The following is a 15,484-nucleotide window of genomic DNA, read 5'->3' on the forward strand; positions in this document are numbered from 1 at the left end:
GAAAATTTTATTGTGACCTTTTAAATTATTTTTTCTTAAAAAAATTATTTTTTCTTAGAAGTGCTAACACACGTGAACATGTGTGCATCCGTATTCACACACAGGATATATGTATATGTGTGTGTATATATATATATATATATATACACACACACATGTGCATGTACGTTGTATATAGATACACACATATACACATATGTGTGTATAAAAAACAAGAATAAAAGCTCTTGGGCCTTTTTGGGGGTTAGTGGATGAAGATTTGTTTATAATTGAAATGGTCTTGGGTTAATCGAGAGGTAAGACCAGGTTTCTTTTTTTTTTTTTAATATAATTTATTGACAAATTGGTTTCCATACAACGCCCCGTGCTCATCCCAACAAGTGCCCTCCTCAATGCCCATCACCTTCTCTCCCCTTCCCCACCCCCCATCAACCCTCAGTTTGTTCTCAGTATCCAAGAGTCTCTTATGGTTTGCGTCCCTCCCTCTCTGTAACTTTTTTTCCCCCCTTCCCCTCCCCCATGGTCTTCTGTTAAGTTTCTCAAGATCCACCTATGAGTGAAAATATATGGTATCTGTCTTTCTCTGTATGACTTATTTCACTTAGCATAATACCCTCCAGTTCCATCCACGTTGCTGCAAATGGCCAGATTTCATTCTTTCTCATTGCCAAGTAGTATTCCATTGTGTATATAAACCACAATCTCTTTATCCATTCATCAGTTGGTGGACATTTAGGCTCTTACCATAATTTGGCTATTGTTGAGAGTGCTGCTATAAACATTGGGGTACAAGTGCCCCTATGCATCAGCACTCCTGTATCCCTTGGGTAAAATTCCTAGCAATGCTATTGCTGGGTCATAGGGTAGATCTATTTTTAATTTTTTGAGGAGCCTCCACAGTGTTTTCCAGAGCAGCTGCACGAGTTTGCATTCCCACCAACAGTGCAAGAGGGTTCCCGTTTCTCCACATCCTCTCCAGCATCTATAGTCTCCTGATTTGTTCATTTTAGCCACTCTGACTGGCGTGAGGTGATATCTGTGTGGTTTTGATTTGTATTTCCCTGATGAGGAGTGACATTGAGCATCTTTTCATGTGCCTGTTGGCCATCTGGATGTCTTCTTTGGAAAAGTGTCTATTCACGTCTTCTGCCCATTTCTTCACTGGATTATTTGTTTTTTTGGTGTGGAGTTTGGTGAGTTCTTTATAGATTTTGGATACTAGCCCTTTGTCCGATATGTCATCTGCAAACATCTTTTCCCATTCCATTGGTGGTCTTTTAGTTTTGTTGATTGTTTCCTTGGCAGTGCAGAAGCTTTTTATCCTCATGAGGTCCCAATAGTTCGTTTTTGCTTTTAATTCCCTTGCCTTTGGAGATGTGTCAAGTAAGAGATTGCTGCGGCTGAGGTCAAAGAAGTTGTTGCCGGCTTTCTCCTCTAGAGTTTTGATGGTTTCCTGTCTCACATTCAGGTCCTTCATCCATTTTGAGTTTATTTTTGTGAGTGGTGTGAGAAAGTGGTCTAGTTTCATCCTTCTGCATGTGGCTGAGACCAGGTTTCTGAATGTCATGGTAGACATATTTTTGAGACAAGGGCATTCACACACCTTTGGAGACAGGTATCGACATAGCCCCCTAGGTTTTGGAATGTTTCTATTTGGAGGTGGGATGGGTACAGAAAGCTGGATTGCCGTTTTTGTGTTCACTAACTGAAACAGATCTGAAACCCAGGCATACGATTCAGTAAACAAAAAAGAATGGAGACAGGGATGATTATAATTTGCTAGTGTAATCCACTAGTAATCCATAGAGTTCATTTCAGAGTAGAATTTAGCTCCTTTGTGCTAAGACTTTGCCTTTTCACTTTTATTGTTGTGACAGAGGTTATTCATAAGTCTGTCTTTGCATCCTTGCCGGGAAGGTGCCCTTTTACAGCCTTTTTGTGATACCTGGTGACATCACCTATATATTTCCCATAACTGGGAAGGAGAGGACTTGTATGGAAGAATTTGGAGGTGTATTCATTTTTCCTCAAGACATTTTTAAAACTAAACTGTGTTTTATCTACGTTAAAGGATTTTAAAAGCATCGATGTAATACTTTGGTCATCTTGACACAAATGTTTTCATTTTTCTGGTTCCTTCCTAGTCTCTGTTCATATGTGAATTTATTTTACGTATTTAGAATCATGTCTGTTTTTCCATTTAACATAAAGACGTTTCCATTGTTTCGAAGTCTTTATTATTACACTTTCAGTTGTTACACAATAGCTCATTCGCTACTTATTTTCTTATAAAGCCTTTTAAAGTATTTGCTATGTTTCTTTTCTGGCTGGTTCATATTAACATGCTGCCATAGTTATTTGAAAGTTTTATGCAACTATTAATAATATTAGTTCTCTTCACACATGATTTCTGTTCTTATATAATCCCTCATGAATATACATGTGGTATAAATATATATAATACATATATAGCCATTTCTTAAAAGTCACTGGAAACTACTGCATAATTCATAATCAACAGCAGGAAAGCCCTGAATTTTACTGAGTAATTAACTGCTAATTCAGCCTTTCGGGTGTTTTTTTCTCTCTGACATGCCATATTGTTAGTCTGACTTAACCTTTCATTACTGTTCTTGCATTTCATATTTGTACATGAAAGTTAAAATAAATACTACATAAAATAAGTGAAGCTTTATTTGATAATTCCAAGTATTTATATTGAAAACCATTCTTTATATGAACTTAAAGGCTGGTGTGGAATCTACATTAGTGTTGTAATAGTTCCAATATTTAGGCATTTATTCTTAATAATTCTTTTCTACATAAGTCTTTTGTCTGCAACAGTTACCAGGAAATAGAATAAAACACAGAATATACTAAAGTTTGTTGGGAGGGTGGTGTTCAAGCGTATTATATAGCTGACTTTGGGCTTGTGATAACGTGAAATATATTGAATAGTGCTTTACTTCAAAGCTGACATTCATAGCCTGAATCCTATTAATCTCTCTTGGTGTTTATGCATATTTAACCATAGTTGTGTCTTATTTCTGAATCTTAGTTCCTCCTATGTTTGTAAGTTTTAAAATTCTATCGTTACTATCATTGACTGAGTACTTAAGGATTATATTTCTAGTATTTACACCCCAAACTCTTCCTTACCATGGTGTTTTAGCTTTTTTTAGGGCACTTAAATTTTTTTTTTTTCCATGAGATAAACGGGATATTATATATACTCTTTTGTTCAGCTGAAGGGTTTTATTTTCCATCTGCTACCTGTGATGTCTACACGGTGAAATCTGTTTCTGTGCCTCTGCGTTATGCCTGGTTGCTTCTGGGCTCTTCCCTCCCGGTCGCCTTTGCGAGTCTGCACATTTCAGGTCAGCTCCGGTACCAGTGGAGACCCTTCTTCGAGGCCCTCTGCACTGTTTTATGCCTGGATGACAAAGAGATTGTGTGGATCCAGCCAACATCCTTCGTTTCTAGTAGCTCCTGAAGAGAAGAAAAAAGAAAGTAGTTAGGAGAGTAAAATGTCAGGTCTCTAAAAATAACCTGCATGTAGAAATTGAGTGTTTTCTTTTTTTAATCAGAGTGATCATATCGTACTTTTATTTATTTCTTCTCTTTGATAATGTTTCTTCAGGAACTCCCAAGAGTCCTCCTTCTTCATCAGATGTCTAAGCAGGAGGGTGCATGGACCATACTTCCGTTGTTACCACAGTATGTTTAATTTGAAATGTGTGAAGTTTGATGTTTCCACCTGAACGTTCACTCCTCTTATTGAGTGTGTTTTTCCTCAGAGTCAAGAGAATTTGAACTCTGTTTTTTTATGACTACTACGTTACCCAGATTTCTTGATTCTTTTAACCATGAATGGCTTCTATTTTTAAATATATTGCTTTCTTAAAAGATAAAATGTTGATATATTTGATAGTTACATTTGTAATTGTCTCCCTTCTGGACTGGTGGTGTTACAGAGAGAATTTAAGAATTCTAGCTGTTTGATAAACTATTAGTATCTGGCTTTTGAAACTACATTGAAGGAAAATACAGGGGAAAAATCTAGATTTCTTGCCATTTTGTGTCTTTCATCCTGCTTGTCAGTTTTAAACTTTATTATAAACTCATTTTATAGAAGTGATTACCATAACCTATTTCTCTTTGTCAGCTTTTCTGTAACGTATAGCAGAAATTCATCATGGATTTTCTTCTGTGAAGAAGAGACAAGAATACAAATTCCAGAACTCTTAGAAACACTCAGAAGATATGACCCATCCAAGGTGAATACAATTTCAATACCAGTATTTATCTATTGGAAGAAATGCTTAAGAGAAGATTTAATTTTAAGAGGTTTTCCAATCTAATAAAACCACTTAGTTTAAAATGAGAAAGAATGAAATAACAGTTGACTGTCTCAAAGCAGTGTTGAATCATTTCTCTTTGAGGTTTCTGTCGCTTTCAGAGGGATAGAACTTATAAGGAACCCTTTTTAAATGAAACCAATCTATTTATAGGTGTTAGCAATTTCAGAGAGTTAAAAAGCTATAACCCAGAGTTAAGAAATAAGTTTAAATTGCTTATTTCTCTTTGCCAACGATGACCACGTATTATTTTAGATGGGAGTATTTCTTAGTTGCCAACTGTGTGTCAAGCACCATGACAGCAGGGGCTAGGACAGATGTACATCCTGATGACATGGCTGGTACAGAATGACAGGGAGAAAAGCCATTAAAGAAGCAATGAAAAGGGAGATGGCTTATAGTCAGGGAAGCCTAGGGTGCTGTTAGAAGCATATAGCAGGGCATCCAGCCTAATCTGGAAGGGTCACGACAGGAGGTGAACTTTAATCTGAGTCCTGTAGGACGAGTAAGAGTTAACAGGAGAGAAAGAGAGTGTTTTAAGCAGAGGGAACAAAAATTGAGAAGGTCTGGAGGTAACGGGGGCATCTTGTGTTAGTAGTTCAGTGCGACTTTCCATATCCGTATCTTTCATATTGTCAGGTTTTGTTTTATTCTGGGCAGATACGACATAGCAAGTGGATCTTGTTTATTTCTAAGTCGCTAGCACTGAGCAGAGCATTTGACACGTAATGGGTGGTCAGTGAGTATTTGTGAATGGCTGAATAACCCCGTGATGGCCGCCTTCCTGATGGCCCACGTTGCGTCTCAGGAGGATGTCCTGGAGACATGGCGAGAGTCCTCAGGTCTGCAGTTCTCTTGGAGAAGCCCGGGTTATACCCTGATCACCACGTGGAATCTTTAAACTTGGAATAAACAGAAGTGGGCCCTTGGGGTACCACTGGATGCCTGCCCCACCCCTCTTCTGGTGCCCACTCCCGAACTAAATCAGGCTTAATGAGAGTGTGGGGAAGGAAAAGTGGCTTCTTGGGTGTCTGCTTGGTTTGTTGATGTAGACGAATGATGTTGGGCACCAGTGACCATTCTCAAACACCGGAAAGTTTGTTACCTTAACAGAACCACTGGTTTCGATGTTCTTTAAAAGCCGCAAGGGTCCATTATGGTTCCTTTTTGTGCTTTTGCTTTCTGGGAAGATACAGACATAATTGAATGAGCAGGTTGTCGGGTTAAAAAGAAAAATCCTTCGAAGGAGAAGAGAATTACGAATGCGTCTCATCCCGTCTTTTCAGATGATGCTAACCAGCATCCATGTACTTTGGCCATGTTGCGTGTAAAACATTTGTTAGGCTGCTGTGTTTCCTTCTGACTCGAGAAAAACTCCCAAATGTTTTTTAGGATATAGGAGTTTTAATCTCCTCCTAGTGTTCATTTCACCTGGAGATTATTTTTCCATTATCCATAGCTCTAATTCTGTGCAGAAGATGGTGACTCACTGTGCTTTTTAATGAAAATTGGAAGGATAAATTTAAAAGTTCAAAGCAAGTTCATGAAAAGCAAGTACAGAACAGAGGTAAAATGAGATGCTTTCCTCCTCTCTTCTGAACTCAGCCTTTAAAAAAGAAATCTAGGATGCTTTATTTCTTTTGAAACTAGCATTAGGAAATAAAGATTACATAATGTTTCAGTTAGCTCAAACCAGTGTGCTTTTTCCCCCTACCATTTGAAATTTTAGAAACAAAGCCATAAAGCCAACCTGGCTTTGCTAGTGACACAAATAAACTCTATTAAAATAATAATTATGTCGTGTGTTAGAGCATCAGCCTTTTTTTTTTTTTTTTTTTTTGGATTCTGATGTCTTTTCCCCTTCCATATCTTTGTCATTCTTATGCAAATTTATGCTGTTATACAATATTTTAAATGAGAAATTTTGATCTTTATTAAAGTAATTAATCTTTGTTAAATTGCCTTTCCAGGTGATTTCTATAAATTTCTGTGTCTTGCTGGATTCTTTTCTTTTTTTCCCTGCCGTATGCTTTTAATGTGAGCATGCATTTGCTGAAATGTCTTGACATTTTTTTTAATAGAGGTGAAACCAGGGTGCTGGTAAAGAGTAATTCTCTGATACTTATAGAACATTCTCTGAGTTATTCTTTTACAGTTTATCTTGATTATAATTGTCTTTATTATGAAGCTATTAAGAAAATCATTAAGAAGGATAGGGGAAGTGCCCTTTCCAACAGATTCCATATTAATTTCTCCCTTAAATTAGTTTACAGTATCTCCTCCCTTTCCAAATATTGGAAAACAATCTTATATACCAGATAATAGCTGGACACTGCCATTAGGAGTTAAAACATAGAAACATGTTCTGCATAAAATTGTATTTGCAACAGGAGATTATAACAGTGAAGGGTTCGTGAGAAAGGTGCTGAAAATCTCCTGGAGTGTTTTATTTTCTTTAAACAAGCTATATCGACAGGGTAGGTTAAATGTGATGATTTTCACGTTGGGTAACATTTAGCAGTTTGATAAAGTGCTATAGTATTGATTTTTTAAAAAAGGATCACGAATTTTCTATCTTAAGCCAAAGCCATTTGCCTTATAATTATCCCTCTTGCCTAGTGATGACTTAAAATCTCCATAAAGCATTGGGAAGAAGCTCATGATGTAGTTCTGTAACCTTCACACACAGTTTTGTTGATGGCTTACATGTGTTCAGTTAGGACCTGTTGCTAAATTGACTGAAACCAAGAGCCTGGGAGGTACTGGGGACACACCCATAAGCAGAAGAAACAATACCGTGTCCCTCCTGCTCTCGTTTTTCTGATAAGGAGAGTGAGGTGGTGATGGTTGAAATAGAGAAAATATGCAAAGCATTTAGGATTTAGGGTGTTTGGTTTAATTACTTTCGCTTCTTTAATAGGGTAGTTGCCTTTTGAAGCTTTCTTGGGCTTGCTCCATTCATTTAACAAAAACTGGTGAGCACTTATTACGCATTAGGTATGCTGGTGGGGATACAGCAGTGAGCAAAATGGACAGCTTCCGTGTCCACAAGGAGGGGAATAAGCTTGTGGCAGGGGAGATGGGCAAGGAGCGAAAGTGCAGACAGCGTGTCAGGTGGTAATAAGAACTGCGGAGAAGAAGAAAGCAGAATGAGAGCGATACGGGATAGAATGGGGTTGGGCTGACCTATTCTGTATGGGATGTTCAGGGAATACCTTGCTGATCAGGTCACTTTTGAACAGCATATGAAGGAACCAAGGGAGTGAGCCATGCGTGGCCTGCTCCTGTGTCAGACTGCCTGCTTCATACCTCCGCTTGTCTCATCGGAATCTCAAATCCAACATGTGCAAAACTGAACTCTTAATGCCCCTTTTAAACCTCTCCCACCTTCAGTCTCCCTCACCTCAGAAATGGCATCATGGTCCATCCAGGTGGCTCCTGTAAAAAAAAAACCTAGGACTCGTGATTGATTCCTCTGTTTCCCTCAACCCCGTGTTGGCATATTCCATTGAGTCTGCCTCCAAAATACATTTTCTTTCCTCCTCTCTCCGAGAATATTTAATACTACTTCTCTGGTCCAGGCTATCATCCTCTCTTGCCTCAACAATTATTAGGGCCTCCTCACTGACCTCTTGGTTTCTACTCTTGCCATCCTAATAAACTAGCATCTCAATAATCTAGCCTAATAATCCTGATAATCTCGCCTCTCATTCAGATCATACCACGCACCTGTTCAAAAGCCTCCACCTCCAGCTGAGATGGTTTCACTTGATACAGCATTTTAGGGTGGCAGTGATTTTCCTCTCTCACTGTAAAGACATTGTTCTATTGTCCTTCACATTCTGTTGTTTCTCTTACAAATTTCAACCATATGCCTTGTTTTAGTTCCTTTAAAAGAAATGTGTCCACCCTTTTCCCCTCAAGCTACTTTTAAGATTTTCTCTATCTTTGGTTTTTTTGACCACGTGCTTCTGTGGCCTCCTCTGTACTTATCTTTATTGGTGTTTAGGGAGCTTCTTGAATCTACAGCTTGATGACTCTTGCTAGTTTTAGAAGATTCTAAGGCTGTATTCCTTCAAATGTTGACTCAGTTTCATTCTATTTCTCCCCCTATTCTGGTCTTCCAATTTTTCATGGGTTTTAGACCTTCTTACTCTGTCCCATATTGCTTTTATGCTCTTTTCTGTATTGTTCTCCTTTTGTTTTCTTTTTTATACACCAATCTGGATATTTTTTACTGACTTACCTTCCAGGTCACTAATCCTACCTTCTCTTATGTCTAATATCCTCTGAATTCCTAATTTCAGTTGCAGTGTTCAGTTTTAGAATTTCCATTTGACTTTTGTTTCTTATTCTAGCTCTTTGGTAAAATTCTTTATCTTTTCATCTATTTCCTTAAATATGTGAATACTACTTATTTTTTGATAACTGAAGAATTTGATTTATCTGTGCATCTCATTTCTCTCTGTTTTTGTTCTGGTGCTGTTTTTTTGGCACATGTGGTAGTTTTTCCCTAAATGCTAGATACCGTATGTGAAAAATTGAAGAGGCTGTGGATGATATTCCTTTCTATACGAGCAATATTTTTCCGGGTTGTAGACCGTGTTTAGGTAGGTCTATTTACAGACTGCCCTTACTCCTAGATCCCTTTCTTCCAGCAGATCCTGCACCTGAGCTTTTGGTCAGCAGTTAGGCCCTCTACTGCTGCTTTCCACTTGGTTCTTCTCTTGGTTTTTGTTTGTTTATGTTTTTTGTTGTTGTTGTTTTTCTTTTTTTTCTTAGCCTAGGAGTTGAAGGGAAATCATATGCAGAATTTGGGACTCCTTTCTCTGGATCCACTTAAATCTCTACCTTGTTGGCAGCCTCCAGCCCCAACCTCTGTCTCAGTCCAGCAAGCTGCACGGTCCCAGCTGCTGCCTTCTGTTGTGTGCCATTGGCTGCTATGGGAACCAGCAAATTCCTTGCGGGGAGTGACTATGGGGTTCCCATGGATGGGCTTCCCTTCTTTCTCGGATATTTTTCTTCATCTACTCTCTGTCTTTGTTTTCTGATGCCCGTGATTATTTGGTTTGTTTTCTCCAGCTTTAATACTTGCTCTCAGTGGGAGAGCAGGTCTGATCCAGGCTATTCTGTTGTGGCCAGAAGTGTAAGTCTTCTACCGCACTTTGAGTAAAGTCTGTGTTGCTTTCCATGGGCGTCTAAAATGCACCCTCGGCTGTCCCCTGACTGTCTTTCATACCATGTTTCCCCATACCCACTGTATTCCAGCCACATTGGACTTCCTTTTTTATCTAAGGTATCAAGCTTTTCTCACCTTGGGACTGTGTATTAACTGCCTTGATGGCCTTTCCCTGGATTTGTGCATAGCTGGCCCTTTGGTATTATTTACTGTCAGTTCAGATGTTAGCTCATGAGAGGTTTCCCTTTCTTTGCAGGGAAGTCCCTGGGTACTGTGTTTTCATCATAGCACATCGCAGTCACCAAATGAACCTGCTTTATTTACTTATTTTCTGTGTCCCCACTATTGCATAAGCTGCGTTCTCACGTGATGTGGAATAAATGTTAAATGTTAATTGAATGAATAAACGAATAAAATAGGCACTGATTCTGGAAGGAATTTTTCAGATTCTCCTTTGCAGACCTCAGTATAGCATAAAGGAACACTGTTTTCTTTGCCTTAATAGTATTTTGATGTGGAATTTTCTATAAAATACCACTTCTACATGTTTATGGCATAAAGATGCCATTTCGTTGATCCTGTTAATATACTAAGCTACTCTCTTTGTAAAGATTATGCCATCTTGCTTATCATAGAGTATTGCATTTTTGTTAAAATGCTTTAGAAAGTAATAATCTGTGCTAATTCTCTATCGCCCAGAGGATTTAATTAGCTAAAATTAATGACGTGACTTTGTTTTTGGTCCTATACGAAATGGCTTTTTAAGAAAATGACATTTTATATCTTTATTTGACAGGAATGGTTTTTAGGAAAAGCATTACATGATGAAGAATCTACAATAATTCACCATTATGCCTTTTCTGAAAATCCTACCGTTTTTAAATATCCAGACTTCGCTGCTGGCTGGGCTCTTAGTATTCCACTTGTAAACAAGTAAGGATTTACTAGACTTTGTGTGTGTGTGTGTGTGTGTGTGTGTGTGTGCGCGATTCAACTTCTGTTTCACTGAGTCCTGTAACTGATGGATCCCAAGTGAGTTTTGCAGCCTGAGACAGTGTGTGGTGGGGCGGGAGGACCTGGAACAGGAGCCTGAGGAACCTTGAGGTTCTTGCTTCTGCTCTGTCACTTACTAGTGCCCTCAGACTGATGACTCACCCCTTCCTTATTTCCTCTTCCTCACCTGCAAAATAAGGTGAATAGTAAATTGTGGGACCAAGGGAGGGCACATAAGTACTCTGAGAACTCTACACCCAGAGGGGTTATTACTATTATTAATGGACCTGGTTAGCTACAGATGTGATTTTGATTGTCAGGAAGAAGATGAATCAGTAACATTGCCCGGAGTGGGAGCTGATGACAGATTATGTGCGTGGGTACACACGTTTAAACATGGGCCAGGCAAGAGGGACACTTAATCAGAGGCTCCATAGCTATTCGGGCCCAGATATTTGTGTGTATAATCACAATAATGCTTTTTTTCAAGGTGAAAAGGAAAGATAATTAAGTTGTAATTCAGGAGAACCATGACTGTTGACAGGCTTTTAATTTGAATGCTTCAGATTAATTATTATGTGTTTTTTGTTCTTTAGGGAAGAGAAAGTTGGTAAAGCGGTTGTGGCCTTTGTATCTTCAAAGATGGAGGGTTTCTGTTATTTCTTACGTTGGGCGTGTTGTTTCTAGGGTTCAGAGTCTCAGAAACCTTTTGAGCCCGTGGTGGATTTGGGCTGGGTAGGCACGGTAGTCCTACCTTCTCATTTGTGTCTGGCCAACGCTTGGTGACTCCTCCCTTGACATTGGAAAGTGTTTTTGTTTTTGTTTTTGTTTTTTTTTTTTTAAACGATGTAAGACCCTCCTTCCCAATGTAGAATCTGCAAAGGGACAGTAACAACGAAACTTCCATGTTGTGTAGCCTTCCTTGCTGCTAGAGAGCAGCCAAGTGAGATGGGCTCCATTAGGCAGATGCACTCGGTCATATGGGGAAGGAGACGGTGCCTGGTGGTCCATTTGGCTTGAGAGGTCATGACAGAGGAGGAGTCCTTTGGGGGCTGGCAGCCGAGACGGTACTTCCTGACTGTGGCAGAGGCCCCAGCTCCTTGACGACCCATTTCTGGAGTATAAATCTGGAGGTTGTTCTGGGGATCTCAGCCTGGAGCCTCTCTATTCAGACTGTCCAGTAATTCAGCCAACTATATGCATTAATAAGTGCACTTTGTGCCCAAACTGGCCAGAGTGGATTCTGTTATCTCCGACTAAAACGTGTGACCCATAGACCCGTCCTGAGATTCCCAGGCGAGGACGCCCTGCCCCCAGCCTGTGCCAGGCATGCCTAGGAGGGCTCATACGTTTTCCCGGCCCCATTCTTGGAGGGCCTGGGCAGGAGGGGAGGGGCAACGAGAAGAGAGAGTTGTCATTTCCTTCTCACCCTGCACTGGTTGGCCTGGCTCTGCTCTGTGCTCTCTGCAGGGGTGAGGGGAAAATATTGCGTTTCAGCGGCCCAGGGTCATCTTTATTCTCAAATTCATTCAGCTTGGGTTTGCTGCCGCTCGAAGAGCGGGAGCCCCCAGGACACTCTTCTCCCAGTATGTCCTGCAGCCCTGTGTTTGGGCCCAGTTCAGCTCCCTGTGTTCTGTCTGGACTCTCTGGAGCCACGAGTGGCACACCGCAGCCCCTTGGCCGTTCCTTGGGCCTTCGGGACTCTTCGCCCCGGTGGTCGCCTTCCCCTGGGTCTGTCCTCACCCTGTGGCTTCAGAGCCTGGAACTACGGGGGCTGCCTTCTCTCCAGAAGTTCTGGTGGCTGTGGTTTCTCCGACTTGTGACTCAGAAGCTCTTTGTCAGTCTGTCGTCTTCTGTTTCCCCGAGGACCAAGTCCCCCGAGAGAGGGACAAGTACAGCTGACCCTGTCCTGTGCGGTGCACTGTTCCGAGCACAGACGCCACACTCTTCTCCCAGGGCTGGAGAGAAACCCAGAGACCTGTGACCCTGGGCAGCAAGCCCGGGCTGTAACCATCTCTCTGAACCCCGTATAACCCTCTCCTCATATCTCCCTTCCGATCCAGGAAGCCACTCATCTGGGAAACAAATCCGGTAGTTTATCGTTTCACTTTCTTTCCCTCCCCCATCTAGCCAGGACCTTGGTGGTGCCTTGATGCGGAATGCACTTCACCTTTTCCTGAGTTAGATGTAATCAATAACTGTTAAGTACTGCTTTCCTTTTTTCTTTTTTCTTAAATTTTTTAATTTCTTTTAACGTTTATTTATTATTGAGAGAGAGAGAGAGAGCATGAACATGGAAGGGGCAGACATGGAATCTGAAGCAGGCTCCAGGCTCTGAGCTGTCAGCACAGAGCCCGACGCGGGGCCTGAACCCGCAACCTGCGAGATCATGAGCCGAGCCGAAGTCGGACGCTTAACCGACTGAGCCACCCAGGCGCCCCAAGTATTGCTTTCCTTTTGACTTACTTTTAAACCATGTGAGTGAAAGTAGTCTCTGTTGTGCACCATATTTGACTCCTAGAATCCTCTTAAAGGACCGTTTAGCCCAACTCCTTGCTTGCCCTGCAGGCAATAAAGCATAACCTGTTCTTCAAAACCTCTTGGGTCTGTGAATTCTGCCGTCCGGCTTCACTGCTTATAAGATGTAGAGGCAGCCAAAGCCCTGGCAGGTTCTGTTGGCTCTGGCTTACGCTCATAAGTACCTCATGCTCACCACTGACTCACTGCCAGGGCCTTTGCGAACCGGTGCTCCAGTTTCTGCACTAGCCAAGATACTGGTCTTATTAAGGGGAGACTATGTTATGGATGACCTGGTGTTCTGTGGAGGTGGTCCCACGGGCACGTGCTTCTCTCGTCCTCTTGACGAAGTCGCTGAAAACATCTATGGGCAAGTGGCAGCTTACTCTGAGTACCGAGGGCCCCACTGCAGTGGGGTATGTAAGGAACTGCGGCTAAGGGAATTGGGGCCAAAAGGCTGGTCTTTTGTTCAAGTTCAGGAAATGTCCAGCCCTTCCCCCGTAACTCTGGCATGATAGAGGAGTAAGGCACAAGTCAGCCTTCTGCATTCTGTGTCGTCTGCTTTTACAACGCTGGACGATTGCCAACAAGCTGCACAGTGTTTGTGGTTATTTAACATCCATGGTCTTTGGTGTGCCTCCCCTCCCTTTCCCCTGCCAACAAAAACAAAACAAAAATGTGGGCTCTGCCATAGTGGTGTCTTCTACCATACTTCCTTTCTCTTGGGGTGCAGGCAAGTAATCAAACAAAATATAATGTAACCCATCTAGCATAGCAACTGTCTTGTGGCCAAGATCTATTTAGAAGTGGTTTTCTCATAGGAGATTCTATACATTCTTTAAGAACCCGGTATTATTCTTAGAACTAAAAGAGGCATAAAGTATCAACGAGCCCCACTGGCTGCAAAATTGGATCTTCCCAGTTGTTTTCTCCCAGTTCCAAAGCTAATGTGCTGCTTCTCCCTGTTATTAGAAACTGTATTAGTTAGCATGCTGGATTAAGAAGATATCATTACTGTAACTGAAAGGTGAGGTCTATGTTGGCCGATGTAGGGGTTCTGCCCTGTTATTGAGGACGCTGGTTCTGTCTCTCTCATGCTTAGTACACAGCATCCTAAAACCACATACATCATCAGTTCATCCTAAATCTGGTTCCCTTTGTTGATTTTCAAGGCAAAGAGGGCTTTCTGTATATATATCTTATGTTCAGCAGTGAAGAAGCTCTCTAACCATGGAATGTAAGTGCTTATCTTCAGTCTCTAGTTGGATCTTGTCTGCTCGCAGTTGGTGGGGTCAACTTTAGGCATGTACCAACTCCTGGACCATTAATGGTTGCAGGGAATTTCAGTGCTTCGGTTGGGATCAAACGAATTCTGACCCTGGAGCCCATTTATAGGGCTCAATAATTTAATCAAAATGAGAAGTCTCTTAGGAAGAAGGAAGAGGAAGCTCCTATATTGTGTAGGCAATCAACAGTGCCCGCTACAGGAGTCTCCTTTTTTTAAATTTTAATTTTTAAGGTTTATTTATTTTTGAGAGAGAAAGAGAGAGAGAGCAGGAGAGAGGCAGAGGGAGAAGGAGACGCACAATCTGAAGTAGGCTCTAGGCCCTGAGCTGTCAGCACAGACCCTGACACGGGGCTCAAACCCACAAACCATGAGATCATGGTCTGAGCTGAAGTCAGACGCTTAACTGAAGTCGCCCCCCCCCCCCCACCTTTTGTCTCCTTTTCTTGACTTTATGGCCCACTCGGTAGGTAAGGCAACTGTTAACCGTTGCTTAAGTATTTCTCCTGCTCCAGTTATCAGAAAAACTGGTTACTTAAAAACATTTTACAACACACACTTTTATAGACTATTTCCCACCAAAAACATTTGCCCTAGTAATCCCACGTTAGTGAGTTTTGGATTAACACTGCCTAACATTTCCTGGTAATCCGTCTGTGTGATCTTCTCACAATAGCATCGATAAAAAAGTACTTGCGGTTTTGGAGACATTTACAATAAGACGATCTTTTCAAATAGGTGTTTTTACAGAACACTGTTACTGTTTTCTTCTGTTGTTTTTCCACCAGTAAAACTTACCTAGATTTCCTTCAATAGTTTGCTCTTTTGACTAGCTCACGAATGGGACTGTAAAAGTCAGCTAGGAACTTGAAGTTGAAGAGGCCCTCTGTCTGTTGCAAATTTCAAGTCTAGGTGGTTGTGTCTTTAGAGCTGTATTATTGGGACATGACTTAATGCCTTCTAAAAATAGGCAAGCTGAATATCAAATGTCCTATTTTCCAGGAACTGAATATTTAATGAGGAAGTATTTTATCAAAGTAATTGGAATTTCTGCCCTTGTTTTTTTTCCCTGGTATTGTTGGTCACTGCACTTAGCGTTTGGAAAACCCTTGTGCTGTCTTGTATAGAAAAGTGAAACCTAGTTCCCATTTT

The 15,484-nt window shown here is 41.1% G+C and overlaps 1 protein-coding gene across 3 annotated transcripts in view; it reads left to right on the plus strand.

Moving 5' to 3' along the window:
• B3GLCT (beta 3-glucosyltransferase) overlaps positions 1-15,484 on the plus strand; it is a 121,233-nt gene that overhangs the window by 47,208 nt on the left and 58,541 nt on the right. For all 3 annotated transcript variants that reach the window (XM_042947057.1, XM_042947127.1, XM_042947210.1), the window contains exons 5-7: positions 3,641-3,717; positions 4,166-4,277; positions 10,334-10,470. In XM_042947057.1, the coding sequence (XP_042802991.1) occupies positions 3,641-3,717; positions 4,166-4,277; positions 10,334-10,470 (326 nt within the window). The remainder of the gene's footprint in view (positions 1-3,640; positions 3,718-4,165; positions 4,278-10,333; positions 10,471-15,484) is intronic.

Source organism: Panthera leo, chromosome A1, assembly GCF_018350215.1.
Source record: "Panthera leo isolate Ple1 chromosome A1, P.leo_Ple1_pat1.1, whole genome shotgun sequence".
Taxonomy (NCBI): Eukaryota; Metazoa; Chordata; class Mammalia; order Carnivora; family Felidae; genus Panthera; species Panthera leo.